The sequence below is a fragment of the Coregonus lavaretus genome (genome assembly GCF_964263955.1).
Source record: "Coregonus lavaretus genome assembly, chromosome: 17".
Classification (NCBI taxonomy): Eukaryota; Metazoa; Chordata; class Actinopteri; order Salmoniformes; family Salmonidae; genus Coregonus; species Coregonus lavaretus.
The window spans coordinates 29,459,589-29,482,467 of record NC_140004.1 but is presented as its reverse complement, the minus strand read 5'-3'; the positions used below and the strand labels follow the sequence as shown (position 1 = coordinate 29,482,467).

At 43.5% G+C, this 22,879-nt stretch overlaps 1 protein-coding gene across 1 annotated transcript; it reads left to right on the top strand.

The window, feature by feature from the left end:
* The first annotated feature begins 17,679 nt into the window (after nucleotides 1-17,679).
* atad1a (ATPase family AAA domain containing 1a) lies at nucleotides 17,680-22,181 on the top strand. Its single transcript, XM_084181009.1, has 10 exons — nucleotides 17,680-17,732; nucleotides 18,391-18,638; nucleotides 18,758-18,856; nucleotides 19,031-19,151; nucleotides 19,286-19,486; nucleotides 19,681-19,787; nucleotides 19,923-20,012; nucleotides 20,138-20,188; nucleotides 20,406-20,578; nucleotides 20,821-22,181. The coding sequence occupies exons 2-10, from the start codon at nucleotides 18,465-18,467 to the stop codon at nucleotides 20,948-20,950; spliced, it is 1,146 nt and encodes a 381-aa protein (XP_084037135.1). The 5' UTR covers nucleotides 17,680-17,732; nucleotides 18,391-18,464; the 3' UTR covers nucleotides 20,951-22,181.
* Nucleotides 22,182-22,879: the final 698 nt, after the last annotated feature.

Genomic DNA, 22,879 nt, shown 5'->3' with positions numbered 1-22,879 from the left:
TGTCACGTTTTCGTTTTGTTGTTTTTGATCGTGTCTCTAATAAAGAGTATGTTTGCCTGCAACGCTGCGCCTTGGTCCTCATCTCTGTTCGACGATCGTGACAGGTATGACGGCTGCCTGGTCCCATGGTGTTTGTACTTGCGTACTATTGTTTGTACAGATGAACGTGGTACCTTCAGGCATTTGGAAATTGCTCCCAAGGATGAACCAGACTTGTGGAGGTCTACAATTTTTTGTTTTCTGAGGTCTTGGCTGATTTCTTTTGATTTTTCCATGATGTCAAGCAAAGAGGCACTGAGTTTGAAGGTAGGCCTTGAAATACATCCACAGGTACACCTCCAGTTGACTCAAATGATGTCAATTAGTCTATCAGAAGTTTCTAAAGCCATGACATCATTTTCTGGAATTTTCCAAGCTGTTTAAAGGCACAGTCAACTTAGTGTATGTAAACTTCTGACCCACTGGAATTGTGATAAAGTGAATTATAAGTGAAATAATATGTCTGTAAACAATTGTTGGAAAAATTACTTGTGTCATACACAAAGTAGATGTCCTAACCGACTTGCCAAAACTATAGTTTGTTAACAAGAAATTTGTGGATTGGTTGAAAAATGAGTTTTAATGACTCCAACCTAAGTGTATGTAAACTTCCGTCTTCAACTGTACTTCACGATTTGTAAATAATATCATACTTTGATGAATACACAGACCGAACTACATAGAAACAGATAAAGTATACAGAAAACCAAATATCACATAGTTAAATAATCAATCATCAAAATTCAACTATAATTCCAGTTGGACCACCAATTGACTTGACCACACCTGTTTTAACCCAAACCATTCCCCTACCTACTCCAGCAAAATAATGTATGGTACAGGTGGAGCAATGGAGAGAGTTTTTTTTTACCCCAAGGAGATCTGAGGCATTAGACATTTCTCTGAAATAACATCAGGCTGTAAAACACCAGAGGAGAGAGATCCATACCTTGTGGATGGAGCGGAGGGCCTTGCTGGCTCGGTCTGCCTCAGCAGAGGGAGGAGAGGCAGCTCATTTGAGCTGCCCGCTGGTGTGCCACAGGACACATGAAACACTGATGGACTTGATAGATTGGTGAGAGCACCAGGGGGGTTTGGGAGAGCAGAGGCCAAGGGCTGACAGAGCTCTCACACTGGGAGGGGGGAGGGATATAAATCCAGCAAGCACACGCCATCTGTATGAGGTATGAGAGAGGCTCCATACAAATTCCTCTCAGAAGAGCCAGGGCTTTATAATGAGAGGATACTCAGTGGAAAGGGGGAGATTGGTTTTAAGGATAAACCCACGGTGTGTGGCCACAGTCAGGTTTGTGTCAGCAGTAAGATTACTGTTCAAGCATGTTCTGGTCTCCACAGATTTTTCTTAGTTTTATTGTTGTGTATTTCTTGTCAAGTGTCCAAGAAAGAGATTATAATTTGTAATTTGAAACATTTATTTAAAAGGAAATTATGATTAAATGTTTTGGTTGCACCTCATTGGTTGAGCGCCCTCCACGTCTTTCCTAAGTTGAACAATTCACAAATGTGTTATTTGTAAATTGTTCAATGCTTTCTTTACGATATTTAATGTTCATGTAAATATATCCCTATTCATACTTCCCTCAGCACAGTATATTTAGCATACATTTTAACCATAACTCACACAAAAGTTTTAAAACCAGGCATTGATCTTCTTTGGTGTCAGTAATGGAACCATTTCAACAATTCCCTGACATGTCGGAACCAGCCATGAGAAGCTCCAAGAACACAAACATCACTGCCATTAAAGGGGTTCTGTGTCACACCCTGATCTGTTTCACCTGTCTTTGTGCATGTCTCCACCCCCCACCAGGTGTCTCCCATTTCCCCCATTATCCCCTGTGTATTTATACCTGTGTTTTCTGTTTGTCTGTTGCCAGGTCATCCTGTCCAGTCAAGTCCTACCAGCGTGTTCCCAGTGCGCTAGGTTTTGGTTTTCCTAGTTTTCCCAGTTCTGACCTTTCTGCCTGTCCTGACCCTGATCCTGCCTGCCGTCCTGTGCCTGCCTGACTCTGATTTGGATTATGACTCTTTGCCTGCCTTGACTTACCTTTTGCCTGCCCCTTGTTCAGTAATGAACTCTGAGACTCGTACTAGCCGCCTCCTGTGTCTGCATCTGGGTCTTAGCCTGAGCCGTGATATTCTGGTCGCCACCTAAATAAAAGAGGAGTGATGTTATTTGGCAGCAGTTTTAATCAGCCAAAGTAAATGTTGTCTGTGGAATCCTCAGGGGAAGCAAGGCAGTGACAGTGAGCTGCCACCTTCTATTAGCCAGTGTTGTGGTGAGGAACACAAAGCCCTTTACCTGATGGAATCTCTCCTGTAGCACAGATAGGCCTCTCCTTCAGGCCCTCCCATCATCTGTCTCTCTGAAGAAATTGTAATGGAGAAAATGGCAATTGGGTAATGGAGATTGATTCAAAAGAAACATCAGAGGTAATCAATAAGGTTCACTGCTAGATGGAGCAGCATGCCTTCCCCCTGCAAGTCATCCCACCCGCTGGTTATAGGCTACTTGCCACAAAGTTGGGCGACATCAAGCTGCCTGCTGCTGTGTAATTTATGATGGTGTCACTCTTAGACTGATACTCTATGGATGACAGTGTTTGGTTCTGACAGAGTGAAAAACTAAAGGACAACTAGTCAAAGCTCAAACCAAGTTTATTCACCAACTGGGTCAAACAGCTGAAAAGACAAAGACATGTTTACACAAGTACATATATTTATACCCTACTGGGCAGAGTCAACTCCTTGCACATCTAGACAGCCAATACATCTCTGTTGCTAGGCAGGAACTTAAGTGGTTCCTCTCATTGGTGTAGTCATGGCCCTGCCTCCAATGTGTGTATGTCATAGGACTGTTCCTTCTCACATCATCTGACCTGACCTCGGCCCACATTCCTCACTCCTCCCTAACCCATGGCTATACAACCTTATCCGTGACTGAAACCAGACTGTTACTCTTTGCCTCTCTCCCTAGGATACATGAGATTTGACAATAACATGTTCTGACAGAATGTAAACTTTCTGCACTCCCCTTTCTCACTCAGTAGATTTCCATACACCCAGTTCTAATATGGTAACATGAATAAGGATATTTCAATATTTCAAGTTAGAACCCAACAACAGCTTCCATACCATAATGAAAACAATGTATTTTTGTCCTCAGAAAAAGTTGCTAGCTCTGTGCAATACTGTTTCACTCCAAGATGATGGATTGATCCAACATATCACATTAAAAATAGGTTTCAAGTGATTAATCTTATGTGATTTTGAAGGGCAGTTGAGACGGTAGTCTAGATAATATGGAGCTTTTATATGTATGTAGACCCTACAGATCTTTGCCTCGTACAAGATGCAGTGAAATAAAACTATACCATATCGGTCTGAATCATATCTACTTTCATGGTACATTTTATCCAATTTGACTCACACAGTCACAATAAGACATGTAAGATCATTTGCGAGTCCAACCTCAATTGGAAATGGAGGCTTTGTATTAAAAGCTTTTATTCACTTTTAAACACAACACGGGCCAGAAGGGGACTTTAAGGTCAACATTGATTTATTCTATAGGTAACCAAGATAACTGAAACCTCCCCAAATACAGGTGTGCCAAGCTTGGAGCATCATAACCAAGAAGACTCGAGGCTGTTATTGCTGCCAAAGGCGCTTCAACAAAGTACTGAGTAAAGGGTCTGAATACTTGTAAATGTGAAAGTTCCGTTTTTTATTTTTAATATATTTGCTAAAATGTCTACAAACCTGTTTTTGCTTTGTCATTATGGGGTATTTTGTGTAGATTGATGAGGGAAAAAAACAATTTAATTCATTTTCGAATAATGCTGTAACTTAACAAAATGTAGAAAAAGTCAAGGGGTCTGAATACTTTCCGAATGCACTGTATTTTTACATGACCCAAATACTGTACAGTACCCGTCAAAAGTTTGGACACACCTACTCATTCAATATATATATATATATATATATATTTTAAACTATTTTCTACATTGTAGAATAATAGTGAAGACATCAAAACTATGAAATAACACATATGGAATCATGTAGTAACCAAAAAAGTGTTAAACAATCAAAATATATTTAGATTCTTGAAAATAGCCACCCTTTTCCTTGATGACAGCTTTGCACACTCTTGGCATTCTCTCAACCAGCTTCTTGAGGTAGTCACCTGGAATGCATTTCAATTAACAGGTGTGCCTTGTTAAAAGTGAATTTGTGGAATTTCTTTCCTTCTTAATGAGTTTCAGCCAATCAGTTGTGTTGTGACAAGGTAGGGGTGGTATACAGAAGATAGTCCTATTTGTTAAAAGACCAAGTCCATATTATGGCAAGAACAGCTCAAATAAGCAAAGAGTAACGACAGTACATCATTACTTAAAGACATGAAGGTCAGTCAATCCAGAAAATTTCAAGAACTTTGTACGTTTCTTCAAGTGCAGTTGCAAAAACCATCAAGCGCTATGATGAAACTGGCTCTAATGAGGACAGCCACAGGAAAGGAAGACCCAGAGTTACCTCTGCTGCAGAGGATAAGTTCATTAGAGTTACCATCCTCAGAAATTGCAGCCCAAATAAATGCTTCACAGAGTTCAAGTAACAGACACATCTCAACATCAACTGTTCAGAGGAGACTGCGTGAATCAGGCCTTCATGGTCGTATTGCTGCAAAGAAACCACTACTAAAGGACACCAATAAGAAGAAGAGACTTGCTTGGGCCAAGAAACACGAGCAATGGACATTTAGACCAGTGGAAATCTGTCCTTTGCTCTGATGAGTCCAAATTTGAGATTTTTGCTTCCAACCGCTGTGTCTTTGTGAAATGCAGAGTAGGTGAACGGATGATCTCCGCATGTGTGGTTCCCACCGTGAAGCATGGAGGAGGAGGTGTGATGGCGACTCAATTACCACCCCATCAACAGGGGGATTGTGCGATAAATCTCCGGGAGGGCGCTGCACTTCCTCGGAGTCACGTGTACCTCTGTCACAGGAGGAAACGGCGGCTATGGAATCATATGTCTCCGAATCTCTGGGACAGGGATACATTCGGCCTTCCACTTCCCCTGCTTCCTCAAGTTTCTTTTTTGTGAAGAAGAAGGATGGAGGGTTGCGCCCGTGCATTGACTATCGAGGTCTCAATCAGATAACTGTTAAGTACAGTTATCCACTACCGCTCATTGCGAGTATGACGGAGTCATTGCACTGGGCGCACTTCTTCACCAAATTGGATCTCAGGAGCGCGTACAACCTGGTGCGTATCCGGAAGGGGGATGAGTGGAAGACGGCATTTAGTACCACCTCTGGGCACAATGAGTACCTCGTCATGCCGTACAGGTTGATGAATGCTCCCTCAGTCTTCCAATCCTTTGTCGATGAGATTTTCAGGGACCTGCACGGACAGGGTGTAGTGGTGTATATATATGATATTCTCATCTACTCCGCTACACGGGCCGAGCATGTGTCCCTGGTGCGCAGGGTGCTTGGTTGACTGTTGGAACATGACCTGTACGTCAAGGTTGAGAAATGTCTGTTCTTTCAACAGTCCGTCTCCTTCTTAGGATACCGCCTGTCCATCACAGGGGTGGAGATGGAAAAGCTGTGTGTAATTGGCTGACTCCAACCACGGTAAAGGAAGTGCAGCGATTCTTAGGGTTTGCCAACTACTACCAGAGGTTTATCCGGGGCTTTGGTCAGGTAGCGGCTCCCATTACCTCCTAGCTTAAGGGGGGACCGGTGCCCTGCAGTGGTCAGTTGAGGCGGACAGGGCTTTTGGTCACCTCAAGGCTCTGTTCACCTCGGCTCCCGTGCTGGCTCATCCGGATCCTTCCTTGGCATTCATAGTCGAGGTGGACGCATCCGAGGCTGGGATAGGAAATGTACTGTCTCAGCGCTCGAGTACGCCACCAAAGCTCCGCCCCTGTGCTTTTTTTTCGAAGAAGCTCAGCCCGGCGGAGCGAAACTATGATGTGGGGGACCGGGAGCTGTTAGCTGTTGTTAAGGCTCTGAAGGTGTGAGACATTGGCTTGAGGGGGCAAAACACCCTTTTCTCATTTCGACTGACCACCGCAATCTGGAGTACATCCGGGCGGCGAAGAGACTGAACCCTCGCCCGGCAAGGTGGGCCATGTTTTTCACATGTTTTGTTTTCACCCTCTCGTACAGACCAGGTTCCCAGAATGCTAAGGCAGACGCTCTGTCCCGACTGTATGACACAGAGGATCGGTCCAGGGAGCCCACTCCCATTCTTCCGGCTTCTTGTCTGGTGGCACCGGTGATATGGGAGGTTGACGCGGACATCGAGCGGGCGTTATGCACGGAGCCCACTCCCCCCAGTGTCCAGTGGGTCGTGTGTACATTCCGTCTGATGTCCGCAATCGATTGATCTATTGGGCTCATATGTCACCCTCTTCTGGTCATCCGGGCATCGGTCGGACAGTGCGCTGTCTTAGTGGGAAGTACTGGTGGCCTACTTTAGCTAAGGACTTGAGGGTTTATGTTACCTCCTGCTCTGTGTGCGCCCAGTGCAAGACACCTAGACACCTGCCCAGAGGGAAATTAGCTGTTCTACAACGGTCGTGGTCACACCTATCGGTGGATTTTGTTGCGGACCTCCCCCCGTCACAGGGGAATACCACGATCTTAGTTGCTGTGGATCAGTTTTCTAATTCCTGCTGTCTCATTTCTTTGCTCGGTCTCCCTACGGCCCTATAGACTGCTGAGGCCCTGTTTACACACGTCTTCCGACACTACGGGGTACCTGAGGATATAGTGTCTGATCGGGGTCTCCAGTTCACATCAAGGGTCTGGAGGGCGTTCATGGACCATCTGGGGGTCTCGATCAGCCTGACCTCAGGGTTTCACCCCAAGCGTAATGGGCAGGTGGAGAGAGTAAACCAGGATGTGGGTATGTTTCTGGGGTCATATTGCCAGGACCGGCCGGGGGGTTGGTCGGTGTAAATCCCCTGGGCAGAGATGGCCCAAAACTCCCTCCGCCACTCCTCTACTGACCTGTCTCCATTTCAGTGTGTACTAGGTTATCAGCCGGTCCTGGCACCATGGCATCAGAGCCAAATCGAGGCACCTGCGGTGGATGAATGGTTTCGGCACTCGGAGGAGACCTGGAACGCTGCCCATGTACGCCTGCAACAGGCTATCAGGCGACAGAAGGCGAGCGTCGACCGCCACCGCAGTGAGGCCGGGTCTGACTCTAGACCCGAAACCTGCCCCTTCGCCTGCCCTGCCGGAAGCTGGGTCAGCGATTTGTGGGGCCATTTAAAGTCCTGAGGAGATTGAACAAGGTATGTTATAGGTTACAGCTCCCTCCTGATTACCGTGTTAACCCCTCGTTCCATGTGTCTCTCCTCAGGCCGGTGGTAGCTGGTCCGCTCCAGGAGTCTGAGGTGCAGGAGGTTCCTCCGCCCCCACTGGACATCGAGGGGGCACCGGCGTACTCGGTCCTGGAGGGGTACGAGCTGGATGAACGGTGCTGGGTTCCTAGGAGGGACATCCTCGATCCCTCCCTGTTGAGGGATTTCCTCCGTCGTCATCCGACTTGCCCTGCTCCGCGTCCTCCTGGCCATCCCCGAGGCCGGTGTCGGCGCACGGCTGGAGCCGCGCGTCAAGGGTGGGGTACTGTCACGAATTCAGCCGAGGCTGCCCCTCCTCCTTGCTCGGGCAGGCTTCGGCGTTCGACGTCACCGGAGTACTAGCTGCCACGATCTATTTTTTTGTGTTCCACTTGTTTTGTCTTGATTGCACACACCTGATTCCCATCACGTTAATTTGTTTCCATATTTTACCCTCTGGTTTCCTCGTGGTGTTGTGCGTGATTGTTTGTTGTTTTGCTGTCTTTCTTGTGAGCTGGTATTTTTCTTCCCTGCGTGGAAGATATGCTCTGTTACTTTTGTTAAGTAAAGTACGTTGTTTACTAAGTTCTGTGTCCTGCGCCTGACTCCGTCCTACCGCTACACACTGACGCATGACACCTAAAGTTGATTCAGCTGCGGGATCGGGGCACCACCAGTGCAGAGCTTGCTCAGGAATGGCAGCAGGCAGGTGTGAGTGCATCTGCACACACAGTGAGGCGAAGACTTTTGGAGGATGGCCTGGTGTCAAGAAGTGCAGCGAGGAAGCCACTTCTCTCCAGGAAAAACATCAGGGACAGACTGATATTCTGCAAAAGGTACAGGGATTGGACTACTGAGGACTGGGGTAAAGTAATTTTCTCTGATGAATCCCCTTTCCGATTGTTTGGGGCATCTGGAAAAAAGCTTGTCCGGAGAAGACAAGGTGAGCGCTACCATCAGTCCTGTGTCATGCCAACAGTAAAGCATCCTGAGACCATTCATGTGTGGGGTTGCTTCTCAGCCAAGGGAGTGGGCTCACTCACAATTTTGCCTAAGAACACAGCCATGAAGAAAGAATGGTACCAACACATCCTCCGAGAGCAACTTCTCCCAACCATCCATGAACAGTTTGGTGATGAACAATGCCTTTTCCAGCATGATGGTGCACCTTGCCATAAGGCAAAAGTGATAACTAAGTGGCGCGGGGAACAAAACATCGACATTTTGGGTCCATGGCCAGGAAACTCCCCAGACCTTAATCCCATTGAGAACTTGTGGTCAATCCTCAAGAGGCAGGTGGACAAACAAAAACCCACAAATTTTGATTTTACATTGAAGAATCTAAAATCTAAAATATATTTTGATTTGTTTAGCACTTTTTTGGTTACTACATGATTCCATATGTGTCATTTCATAGTTTTGATGTCTTCACTATTATTCTACAATGTAGAAAATAGTAAAAAAATAAAGAAAGACACTTGAATGAGTAGGTGTGTCCAAACTTTTGACTGGTACTGTACCTATTGTAATCAATAAACATACAAAGGAATCTTAATGTTCTCCGTTCGTATACACACAACCCTTGGCCTGGACTTAACTCATGATTAAAGAAAAAAGCATAATACCACAACCAGGTGGGGGGAAATTTGTTTTATGGAGACACCCAAATACAATTGCTTCCCTTTCAAAAAGCATTGATGTGTGAAATGTGGGCCGCTATGATAAATAATTAGAATCGTGTAGTGTTAAAACAGATGAATGCTCCTCAGACCATAGGGGATGTCATTTGCTGACATGGGCTCAGCCACTACCACTGACAGTCTTCACTTTACCTGCTGCAGTAGTTCTGGCTGCCTGCTTGCATTACTCAGCTGGCTCCACTTCATCTGCACATTGAATGCTTTCCCTTTATTTATTCATTCATTTCCATGTGGCAACCGCTGTCACTTTGATGAATGGGAGCTGGAACTGGCCAATTGATTTCACTCATCAGACAAGTCTCCCATGCTTTGAACTTAAACATGCTTTCTTGTAGGAGAGGGGCGAACTCTGTGGTACCCTCCGCCCGCCTCCACCCCCACCGACGTCCCCAGAGGTTTTCCTTTTTGGAAGCCACCTGAGGAATCAGCCCTGTACGGTTCTATCCCAGCTCAGTGAACTGAAATGCATCATTCCAGGTGGTTATTATTAAGTCAGCTTTGGCTCTTCTGGTGAGGGTTGATGAAGTAACAATGGTGGATGTTTAGAGCGACTGTGGTGGTGTGGAGGCCTTGGGGTGTTGACACCGCAACACAGCACAATAAAACATAGTAGACGGTATTACAAGGTACAACATACTTTACAATTGATAGACACATAACAAACCCCCTTCAGGGGCATTGTACGTTTCACAGAAACACGAAACATTAGCGTACATTAACCAGGAATAGACTTGCTGACATAGGCACTTGCTTTCCTGTTGGGGGTGGTTTGGTTGGTGTGAGGTGACTGGCTTGGACATAGGGTCATGTGCAGTAGGGCATGAAAAACCAAGGCAAGCAGAGGTCAAGTCATTATATACTAGAGAGCAGGTTTGCGTTTTTTATCATGAATCTTGTTCTGGAGGCAGCTCTGCAGAGTGGTCACTAGCTGGCATAGCCACAAAGTCATAAAATATGATTTTAAACCTAAGCCTAACCGTAACCGTAACCCTAACCTTAACCACACTGCTAACCCTAATGCCTAACCCTAACCTTAAATTAAGACCACATTTTTGTTTTCATTAATCTTTACAATATAGCCAATTATGACTTTGCAGCTGGCCTATCTAAGGAAATAACCTTTAGTTCTACTTCCAGGACAAGACTAATGACAATAAACGTCAACCTGCTGCTAGAGACCTACAGCACAGACATCAAAGGAATATACTCCTAATGTCAGTGTAGAAATAGAGGTCATGGCCCGGCGATAGAAGTTGATTAATGTTACATTTAATCAGAGTGTAAATCTGTTTCACCTCTATGTGCTGTAAACCTGTCCACAGTCACCTCTGGCCATGTTTTTGACAGTAATTGGTACGCAAACACATTGTTAGACAACAAAAAAATTATTATTAGCTGTGTATGATTAATTTATGCTGACAAATCAAGAAACCTTAAAGCCCGGATCCTCAGTTGCTTTTCCCAACAGAAGGTGCCCCACTGCTTGTATTGTGATAGAGAAAAAATATGGAGTTTAAATGAAAACATTGGGGTTTGGCCCAGCCATAGCCGCTGGGCTGGTCTTGGGGAAAGGTGTGTCTTTGCACTAAATCCACTCTAACAACCTTCGTTGTGCCTCGCTCTGGGAGCCAGTGGAGTGAGAGGAAGCGGCTACTACTGCAGCCAGACTCAAACACAGCAGACAGCCAACACGCACTGACAAGTGACAAAGTCACACACAAATGGCCAACGTTCTCCTGTTCAGGTCAGTGTTGACATTGTTGCCTTTATAAAGTTAGCCTGCTTGCTACTTGCTATCTAACGCTAGCTGCTAACCTTTGTGTTCAACAATATAGCTATAAGCAAATGTTAGCTAGCTAGCTAGCTATCTTGCGTCTTGTATTCTGATTGTTTTTTACTTACTAATAAGGAGTCTACTCTAGCTAGCTACATTGTCTAAAATGCACAAGATGCCCTAATGCTTTGTTTCAAATAGTGTTTGCTAGCTAGCTAAAGCTAGATGTGCAGATTGTTGACATGACAGTATGTATGTTTTTTTTATGATAATGCTAGCTAGCTAGGTGAGTAGCAGCATGTTCGCCTCAAGAGTGCCTCAAGATCACCTCAGATCACCTTTTACCTTTATGATGCGTTTTGCATCATATGATGCATCAAGGCAAATTTGAGCTCTATTGAAAATGCTTTATTTTGAAAACTTGACTGCTGACATGAAACGTTTTTGGAGATTATTATTAACAATGGACTAACAGACAAAATACTAAACTTTAATTGTAGAGTGTAGTATTCCTTTAAGATCCCTGTAGTGATGGAATCTAATCCTCATTAGCCACTATTTTTAAAGGACAAATCAAGGCAACAGAAAAAACACACTGACTGATCTGAATCACACTGGACAATGCTCGACCTGTCAATACACTGTGTCAACCAAGAGCTCATGGGGAAATGAGCCATCAATTATCAAAAGACACATTGAATGAACTTTAACCTTTTGATTTATTGTGGACATTGTGACTGCTGCCAATGAAGAGTGCATGCTTTATTTTTCACTGCCATACTCTGATGGACTATAGAAAGACAATCTGCAGTGTAACATATGCATACTGGAACGAATCCAAAAATGCATAGGCCTATCCACAACGTGTATGATGATGGATGACTGTGGCGTTGTTTGTTTGTCATGCAGCAGTTTGCAGAGAGAAGATACATGTGTGTGCACATTCTTTTGGCAACTCAGCAGTTATTTTCTTATTCACGATTGATTGTATATTTACAACTCACAATTCTGTGGTTTAAATCAGTGGCTTTGCTTAAATAGGCAACGATTCGAAAATGAAGAGGGTTATTTGTACTTGAACATACCTTTACTAGAATGCACCAAAATAAAATGTTAAGGATTTGCTTCCAATTTGTTCAGACTGTATCTACGTACTTTGATTCAATAACAACAAAATGAGATTCAGTTTCTGAAATTCAAACCCTAATGGTGTAGCCGAGAAGACACCTAAAGAATGCCACATATTTCCTTGCAGGGAAATGGGATGTTAAGCCATTAACTCCCCCTCACTCTCTGTCTGTCCACACATCATGGCAGGAGAGGGCATCAATTATCAGCCTTTGTTTTCGGTTGTTTGTTATGTTGACAGTGTCTCAGTTACCATGGAAATACCATTGGAAAAAGCGGGGGGGAACTGTCATTGTGAAACTACATTTGTAATCTTCTTACTCTGCCGATGTCAGCGGGTCATCTCTGCCCGTCTGTGTTACCTTTTCGGAATTAACAAAGAGCACACGTTGCCTGAGGAAGACTTAACGCAGTGTGAAATTCCCCTTTGTGAGTCCTATCGTGAGTCCTCGCTCAGACATCATTTCTTTCATGCATCTCCTTTCAGCTCATGACTCATTGTATTTTCATCTTCCTGTGCCAGATAAGAATGATCAGCTTTTTGCCTAATCTGATAGGCATTAATCATTCACTAATGCATAAAAGGAAAGCATGAAAGGAGAGGTGTTAGGCTATAAGGTAAAACCAGGCTTCAGAGTGTAGCACTTCTGAAGAAAGACAGAGTCCAAGTAGATGCATAAATGGAATACTAACCATGGAAAGTAATAACACAAGTGATATAGTAACATTGTTATTACTTGAATTGCCATTATTTCATAAAGTACTGCACATTTAGCAGCTGTTTATTGTAGGTTAGTTAAATGCCAAGCCTAACGAACAGCTCTGTAAAATACGAGGAGCAAACACTTATACCATTCGTGTGAGCTCCTACATTAATATCTCATGACCGCTCTGAGTGCTTGTTTTGAGTGGTCTGGTTTTGATATGGAAGCACATCGTGCAAACAATAAGATATTTTATAGTGGTGGACAACACCTAATGTTCCCATTGAAGAGAAATGTGGCCTTTTGCATGGATGTAATAAAAAAAGCATTCTTCTTTCAACACTTAATTTTGCCGGTGTTCACAGTCACACAAATACATATTTTGCTCCTCTTGGCAACAGGCAAATAAACATTTACGTAACTTAGCAGACGGTCTTATCCAGAGCGACTTACAGTTAGTGAGTGCATACATTATTTTTATTTATTTTTCTTCATACTGGCCCCCCATGGGAATCGAACCCACAACCGTGGCGTTGCAAACGCCATACTCTACCAACTGAGCTACCTCCCTGCCAGCCATTCCCTCCCCTACCCTGGACGACGCTGGGCCAATTGTGCGCCGCCCCATGGGTCTCCCGGTCGCGGCCGGCTACGACAGAGCCTGGATTCAAACCAGGATCTCTAGTGGCACAGCTAGCACTGCGATGCAGTGCCTTAGACCACTCTCACATGTTTTCTTAGCTTGTCAGGTCAGGTGTAATATCTTTTCACAGGGAGATTTAGAGGGTAATTAACTGTGGTGTCTGACCAACATATTAAGGTTTTAAACACTTTTCCTATACATTTATTCTAAAGCAGCATATAGATGGGTATCAACACTGTCCTATTCAATGAAATAAAAATGCACTCTAAACAAAAACCACAAACACAATTCCAAGTGTCAAATGGGTTTTCGGAGGGGGAAAAATACTTTTAAAAAAACGTTCCATTGGGAAGTGCACAATTTCACTCCCCAAACTATCTATCACCATCATATTCCCCAGAAGAAAGAGAAAATCACAGAAAATATTTCCCATAGGACTGCAGTTGTTACTTTTAATTCAGCCACAATGTGATGGAGGCTGAGAGAGAGTCATGAAAGAGAGTCGTTAGAGAGCTGAATGTGTTTTTCACCACACCCAGAGAGCTGGCTGTTTCGGGCGAGGTGCAAGGTGTTGTGGGAATACAGAGGCCCAGCTGCACTTTGCAGATACATACCACTGTGCTTTCATGCCCACACCCGTCAAAATGGCCCTGTCAGCTGCCTATCTCAAGGGACCTGGTTTTGCACTACAGGGGGATTATAGCTTTTTTTATGAAGCAGCTTCATGACCAATGGTGTCTGGCAATTCCAGTCGGTTGCCGTTTTACAACAACAAAAGATGGGCTTACATGGTGGTATATGCGATAGCTAATTACATGGATTTGAATTTTTTATAAGCAATTTAGAGATGTAATTGAAGTACCCATGGATACACACAGTAATGATTACAAATGTTTATTTGAACTTCTTTTCACAACAATGTTGCAGCGGATCCCCACCAGCGTTGCTTCAAAAAAAATGTACACCCTCTTTATGCCATATCAGTGGATATCTGCAGAGAATCCTATCCTAAGCTGTGACAACAGCTCCAAATGTGAGCTCACAAACTGTGATAATTTTAATCCCTGTGGCCCGGGTGTGCTAAGTGGCATGCTGGAGAGCCACATTTGTTACATCCCTATCTGACTGGCTGCTGTTAGGATGACTGACTCATCCACTATCACAGGACTTGAAGATTTTATGAAAAAAAGCTTTATTTACATCCATCTCAGGACTTCATGGTGCGCTTGGCGACAGATCACACACCCTTAATCTCAGCTGATTCAGAGGCCTGTCACTAGGGATAGAGTGTGCTCTGTCAGATAAGGTCTAATTCTTCTCTTTTAGTAGTAGCAGTCCTAAAACCTCCACACGCTATTTCTATGCCATGGGCTGGCAGTCTCACTGTAGATCACAGACATATACAGTAAAACAGGGAATAGTCCTTTTAAAGTCAATCCCATAGGCGACCATCAATGCAGATCAGGTAAAAGTGCAGTGATTTACAGATGTGCCAGATTTGATGATGAAGTGGGAAAATAATGTGTAGTGAGTTGTCTTGTTTTCTATAAGTCTCAATATCCTTTTTTACACTGAACATACTGTAGCCTCCTTCAAGACTACTGTCCACTGACTTATCAGGTGATATATCTGGCCATAGTTTGTCACTTGGTAAGTCTGACTGATGTTAACTGGGATCTTCCGTGGAGGTTTAATGTTGTGTGAAAGTTGATGATGAGTCCTGATCAATGATATACAGTGCCTTCAGAAAGTATTCACACCCCTTGACTTTTTCAACATTTTGTTGTGTTACAGCCTGAATATAAAATTTATTAAATTTAGATTTTGTGTCACTGGCCTACACACAATACCCCATAATGTCAAATAGGAATGATGTTTTTCGAATTTCTTACAAATTAATTAAAAATGAAAAGCTGAAATGTCTTGAGTCAATAAGTATTCAACCCCTTTGTTCTGGCAAGCCTAAATAAGTTCAGCAGTAAGGATTTGCTTAACAAGTCACATAATAAGTTGCATGGACTCACTCTGTGTGCAATAATAGTGTTTAACATGATTTTTGAATGACTACCTTGTCTCTGTAACCCACACATACAATTATCTGTAAGGTCCCTCAGTCGAGCAGTGACTTTCAAACACAGATTCAACCAAAAAGACGAGGGAGGTTTGCCTATGCTTCGCAAAGAAGGGCACCTGTTGGTAGATGGGTAAAAAAAAAAAAAGACATTGAATATGCCTTTGAGCATGGTGAAGTTCTTAATTACACTTTGGATGGTGTATCAATACAAACAGTCACTACAAAGATACATGCGTCCTTCCGAACTCAGTTGCCGGAGAGGAAGGAAACCGCTCAGGGATTTCACCATGAGGCCAATGGTGACTTTAAAACAGTTACAGAGTTTAATGGCTGTGACAGGAGAAAACTGAGGATGGGTCAACATCATTGTAGTTACTCTACAATACTAACCTAAATGACAGAGTGAAATGAAGGAAGCCTTTACAGAATAAAAACATTGCAAAACATGCATCCTGTTTGCAATAAGGCACTAAAGTAAAACTGCAAAAAATGTGGCAAAGAAATTAACTTTATGTCCTGAATACAAAGCATTATGTTTGGGGCAAATCCAACACATCACTGAGTACCATTCTTCATATTTTCAAACATGGTGGTGGCTGCATCATGTTATGGGTATGCTTGTCATCGGCAAGGGAGTTTTTTATGATAAAAAACAAACAAAATAGAGCTAAGCACAGGCAAAATCCTAGTGGAAATCCTGGTTCAGTCTGCTTTCCAACAGAAGCTGGACTATAACTTAAAACCCAAGGCCAAATATACACTGAGTGTACAAAACATTAGGAACACCTTCCTACTATTGAGTTGCACCCCCTTTTGCCCTCAGAACAGCCTCAATTCGTCAGGGCATGGACTCTACAAGGTGTTGAAAGCATTCCATAGGGATGCTGGCCCATGTTGGCTCCAATGCGTCCCACTGTTGTGTCAAGTTGGCTGGATGTCCTTTGGGTGGTGGCCCATTCTTGATACACACGGAAAACTGTTGAGCGTGAAAAACCCAGCAGTGTTGCAGTTCTTGACACACTCAAACTAGTGCGACTGTCACCTACTACCACATCCCGTTCAAAGTCACTTAAATATTTTGTCTTGGCCTTTCACCCTCTGAATGGCACACATACACCATCCAGGCGGCAGGTAGCTTAGTGGTTAAGAGTGTTGTGCCAGTAACCGAAAGGTCGCTGGTTCCAATCCCCGAGCCGACTAGGTGAAAATTCTGTCGATGTGCCCTTGAGCAAGGCACTTAACCCTAATTGCTCCTGTAAATCGCTCTGGACTAAAATGTAAATGTAATCCATGTCTCAATTGTCTCAAGGCTTAAAAATCCTTCTTTAACCTGCCTTCTCCCCTTCATCTACACTGATTGAAATGGATTTAACAAGTGACATCAATAAGGCATCATAGCTTTCACCTGGTCAGTCTGTCATGGAAAGAACAGGTGTTCCTAATGTTTTGTACACTCCGTACAAAATTGGAGTTGATTACCAAGAAGAGACTGAATGTTCTTAAGTGGCCTAGTAACAGTTTTGGACTTAAATCGGCTTGAAAATCTATGGCAAGACTTGAAAATGACTGTCTAGCAATAATCAACAAGCAACTTGACAAAGCTTGAATAATTGTTTAATGAATAATGTGCAAAAATTGCAGGTGTGCAAAGTTCTTAGAGACTTACCCAGAAAGACTCACAGCAGTAATTGCTGCCAAAGGTGATTCTAACATGTACTGACTCAGGGGTGTGAATACTTATGTCAATGAGATATTTTCTGTATTTCATTTTCAATACATTTGCAAACATTTCTAAAAACATATTTTCACTTTTTCATTATGGGGTATTTTGTGTAGATTGGTGAGGATAAAAAAAATAAAAAATTCAATTCAGGCTGTAACAACAAAATGTTGAATACGTGAAGGGGTATGAAAACTTTCTGAAGGCGCTGTCCATTTTTGTCGTGCTGCTCTCCATGGTGCTGATCTCTGTTTTAGCTGGTGTGCTAAGTATGCCACCCAGTGGCTCCTATGTGGAATGAGGCTACTGTATCTCTCAGGTGACTGCTATTGTGTCATTACTTGTTAAATATAAACATTTATTCTTGATGAACACGGTATCCTGTCAAATGTTTTATTATACTATTATTCAGTAGTATTCCTGGTGCATGGTAGTTCTCTGATTGCGTAGACGGAACTATTGAGGCCGGAACTATTGTGGCTTGAACCTTTGCTTCAGATCGGTGTACAGTGCCAGTAACACTTCACATGATGCTAGCTAGTTCGCTGTGGGGATCGCCTACATTTCGTGAGTGTATTTCTTGTGTTGTTTCGTTATTTTATGACATCACATACGTTTTTCTAGAGACTGCATCTATGTAGTTTGAACATACCAGTTATTAATTTGTTTCATATAACGCACGACTAACGTTACTAGCTAGATAGCTAATAAATGCAGCTAGCCGGCTATTTGACTAGCATTAATGCTAACGTTAGCTAGCTAGCATCTGTAGCAGTCCAAATTAAGCCAAAAGCAGTAGCTAGCTAGCTAGCAAGCTTCATCGTATGTCCGACCGTAACTACGAGAGTAAGCAATTAGACATTGTTGCAACACATTTTTTGCAGTCAGATGTGCAGTTGACAGTAGTGAGGTGTTGGCTAACGTTAAGTAGCTATTTTGTTAGAACTATCAGCTAGCTAACGCTAGCTAGTGTAGTAATTGTATTTACTGGAGTGACGTTCCGTGACAGTGGTTTCATCTCACAGAGAATGACTGTAGAACAGCATGACCTTAATCATGAGTCATGTATGTTACAAGATTAGGCTTGACCTTAGCCCAAGATGTACTGTTAAGGAGTGTAGGCTAGCGTCTTTGACTTTGGTGAACGAGAGCTAAGCTTGACCTGAACAGTTACTTCTGGTTCAGTTGCTACAGCACAGTTTGAAACTGTCCTGTGTGCTTCCAGTTTCTATTTCAGGCAGTTCCCTGTGCACCGCATATTGTCATTCTCTGCCAATGGGCTGACACCTTGTTGCTGAGATGTTGCTGAAAGACATTCCCCAGGAGGTGCTGATGCGCCCGCTTTCCCGAAATGAAGTAGTGGGCATGATAGTGAGACTGACCATCTTTGGAGCTGCCACCTACTACGGCATCAAATGGGTGGTGGAGGCGATGGACCCTACACATAAACAGAAGATCCAGTCCAAGAAAAGGGTATGCGCACATATTGTTTATGTTTAGATCTGAATCATCTTATAACATATATATTTATTATTGTTTGATTAACCATCAATTGTGTTAAGCAGTAGAGTGATGTCCATCTCCTCCTCCAGGCAGAGCAGCTGATGAAGCAGATTGGAGTGGAGGGTGTCAAACTCACTGAATATGAGATGAACATTGCTTCTCACCTGGTAGATCCACGCAGCATGAGGGTAAGGGAAATCTCCTATAAAGTGTGACAGTTCTTTAAATTGTCATTTTGTGACTTACGAAGTTTGTGGTGTTACATAATTTGTGCTTTGTACAGAAAGTTAGAGGAAAGGGGTCATTTTGCACATTGTGTATAAAGTTGTAAGCCTAAAGATTTCTCTGCTCTTCCTCTGTAGGTGTCCTGGAGGGATATTGCAGGGCTTGATGAGGTCATTTATGAGCTGCAGGACACCGTCATCCTTCCCTTCCAGAAGAGACACCTGCTGGCTGGATCCAAACTCTTTCAGCCTCCTAAAGGTAAACGCTTCAGGGCACATTTCACATCATGTTGTATTTTGCATATTTTTTTCTTCCAAAGTAAATTATTTTGGGTAACACTTTTGGGAATGAAGTGAGTGAGTGATTTGATCCTCTTTCTGTCACCACCTCAGGGGTGTTGTTGTATGGGCCTCCCGGGTGTGGGAAGACTCTTATCGCCAAGGCAACCGCCAAAGCCTCAGGATGCCAGTTCATCAACCTGCAGCCCTCCACTCTGACGGACAAGTGGTACGGCGAATCACAGAAGCTCACCGCTGCTGTCTTCTCTTTGGCTGTCAAGATCCAGCCATGTATCATCTTCATAGATGAAATTGGTGAGTGTGTCGTTACGTATCTCACATGTTTTAAAACTACTTTGTGAACCATTAGTCGGAGCCCTTCACTGTGCTCATTAAATACCCAGTAGTGTAATGCTCTCTTAATTGATATCATTTACTGATTTCTTTAACCTCAACCATTACATAATCATATTTGAGGCAATGTTCACTTTTGGAATCTTCTTTTTCAGACTCCTTCCTGAGGAATCGCTCTAGTCTGGACCATGAGGCCACAGCCATGATGAAGGCCCAGTTTATGAGCCTGTGGGATGGGCTGGAGACTGGGGCAAGCAGCCAGGTACCACCATCAACTCCCATAGTTAGATTTGTCTTATTCGCTCTTATTCGTCATTGAGTATTGGCCGTTGGTTTAATGTCTTTCTTTGCTGTGCTGGTTGTACAGTTAGGTAATGTTGGGGTATTGTTCTTGCAGGTGATGGTGATGGGGGCCACCAATAGACCACAGGATCTGGACCCAGCCATACTGCGCAGGATGCCCACCACCTTTCACGTGGGCCTACCGGTGAGATATACACACACACTTGAACGTGGCCTGAAAATGTCTGTCAGTTCAGTTGTGGATGCACTCTGATAATCAAGCTGTCATGTTAAAACCTGTGTCTCTCATTATGTTATGTACTTCTGTAGACCACAAGACAGAGGGCAGAGATCCTGAAGTTGATCCTGGCAGGAGAAAATGTAAGTTAACACCATCTCCATCCCTTCGTTTCCTCTCAGATATCCAACCAGTTTGAGTCGTTTCACACCTGTCCACTGTTGTGTTGGATTTGAAGGTTAAATGGTAACAAACATCACAAGAAATTACAATGAAATCTGGAATAGTGATGATTTACGGTATCATGCCTGAATAAATGTACTGTATACTAAACCAACACTTTTTCCCTCTCTTCCTCAGCTAAGCAATGCCATTAATCTGAAGGAGATAGCAGAAAAGTCGGAGGGTTCGTCAGGCAGTGACCTCAGGGAGCTGTGTCGTGATGCTGCCATGTACCGTGTTAGAGACTATGTCCGCAAGCAGCAGATGAAACAGATAGCCCAGCAGATGCATGAGGAGGACGAGGAAGACAAGTAACTACCATTTACCGTTACTAACTCAGGCATCAAACTACTGGTCTTTGACCTTTTTACTATGCTGAATGTAGCTATAAGTTACGGTATACTTCATTGTGTTGTGCTTGTGTTTTTCTCTTGTTGAAAGCGAAGTCTTCAGGTCTTAAAAGCTGGTGTTAGTTGAAAATGTTTCATAAAACACCTATGTCTGCATCTATGTTTGACCCCTGACCTCTGACCTTTGTCCCATCCGTCTCCAGAGCAGGGGTGGAGGAGCGTCTGCGGCCCATCACCCAGCTGGACCTGCTGTTCGGCCTGGACAAGATGAAGGAGTCCAAAAAGGCCACCATGCCCCAGGAACTCATACCCCGAGAGGTGCCTCTGGACTAAACCTTTCTTTCAGACACCCTTTACATACGCGTTGTTACTGACCAGTGGCCTACCCTACTGTTTATCCCCCCACACATACACATCTCCCAGTCCTAGCACAGTGGTCCAGAGCAGTCCGAGAGAGATGTCCCTGGACCACAATCTCTCTGTATCCCTTCTCTTATCCCACACCAATACCCTTCAGTATCCAGTTCATTCCTATTGTCTGTCCATGTTACAGATTAATTCCAACCCCCCACACACAGTGTCCCAGAACATTCCCATTGCCCTGAGTCATCATAAAATACTAGAGCCTTAGAAACAGCCTTTGTACATTAAGCTGGGCAGCAGGGCTGTCCACTGTAACGCTCCTGCACAGATGGCACTGGGTGAGAGGGACCGGACAGAGTCTGTCTTTAAAAACTCTGTCATCAATGTTGTTGTTATTATTATTAATATGTGTCACACAAATCTTATAATGAGAAAATGTGAATCTATATTGGTTTTTAATCATGCTACTTCTCTGGAAAATTACTGAATAAGGAATATTACTGTATTTGCACTGTCAATGTTATTTTGGGCAAGCACTAAACCGTGTCGCAAGTGTCTAGTTGTCTGCATGTCTAAGCAATATAATGAAAAACATTAGCTACACAATAGTACTCGTGTTACAGTTAACGAAGACCAAGATTTTGGATGAAAAACCAGACAATTGGGAAAAGTCCCTGGGAGTTGAATCAGTTGGTAAATCTGATATTCTGAATCTACTTTTATTGAATGTTCATCACTGTATTTAATACTGTACTTCTCTAAATATTGGATTGAAACTATTCCTGACTACATTATTCATCTTTACTGACGAAGGTAGACGCCTCATGTCTTCTTTTGTTTTATGTCACAGTAATATGCCCTTCATTGGGCTGCAGTCTTACACAAGCAAACTAATGTTTTTGAAATAATTGTATCCTTTATATAATGTGCAGCTGTGCTTTTGCAAGGTCCATTATGACCAACCTTCAAACATGGGTATTGACCAGCACAGCAGTCTGTCTCAAAATGTCAATCATTCCAGTCTGTCTCCATGGAAACCAGACTGAGTCCTATGGCTAGGCTTTCATCTCTAGTGTGACCCATTGTCTGCTGCTGTTTTCTGTTCTGTCTTTCAAACAAGCATCTGATTTAGACCTGGGAAACCAGGTGAGTGCACCTTATGAGAAATCCATTTACAGGAAAAATAAAAGACAGCAGACACTCTCAGGCCCCTTACTCTCAGAGAACCATTGTTGTCCATTCTTGTCTAACTACAGTCTGGTAGAATGGGACTGTAGTCAGGCGCACAATTCCATTATTTTATTTTGGACAAAGCAGATTTTTCCTTTTGTTTGTCAGAATGTTACAACATGCAACTCTGGAATGTACTTTTCTCAGTCTTGCTCATTAGCCCTCTACTTAACTTTCAGTAATATGAATAGGGAGGCTGCCGCTGACTGAGGATTGGCCAGTCAGAGCGTCCTCTGCAGAGTGACCACAGGGGGGTGCTGTGGCTCCACTACTCTCAGATTGACAGAATGAGTGGCAGGTCTGGGTGTGGAGTCGGACTATTCCCCCAGACAAAACACAGTACTGTACCTTTTGAACTCAACTGTGAGGAGACACATTATACATGGGTCCACAAGTTATATGTGGATCACTGAATATTCCCCCCGTCCCCCATTGTGTATGTAAGTTGTGTGGAACTGGGCAGATGCAGCTGTTTAGAAATGCTTAAGCGGTCCCACACCCTGTGTATTTATTTCCCACTTCCTGCCCCGCTGGCTTTCACTTTATTTTTCTCTGCATAATCTGGTTTGGGGTTTTGATAATGATAATGATCCTCACTGTGTATAAGCCACAGATGGCTGGATGCCGTCCAAAGTCGCCCACTATCTCTTCACTATTCACCCACTATCC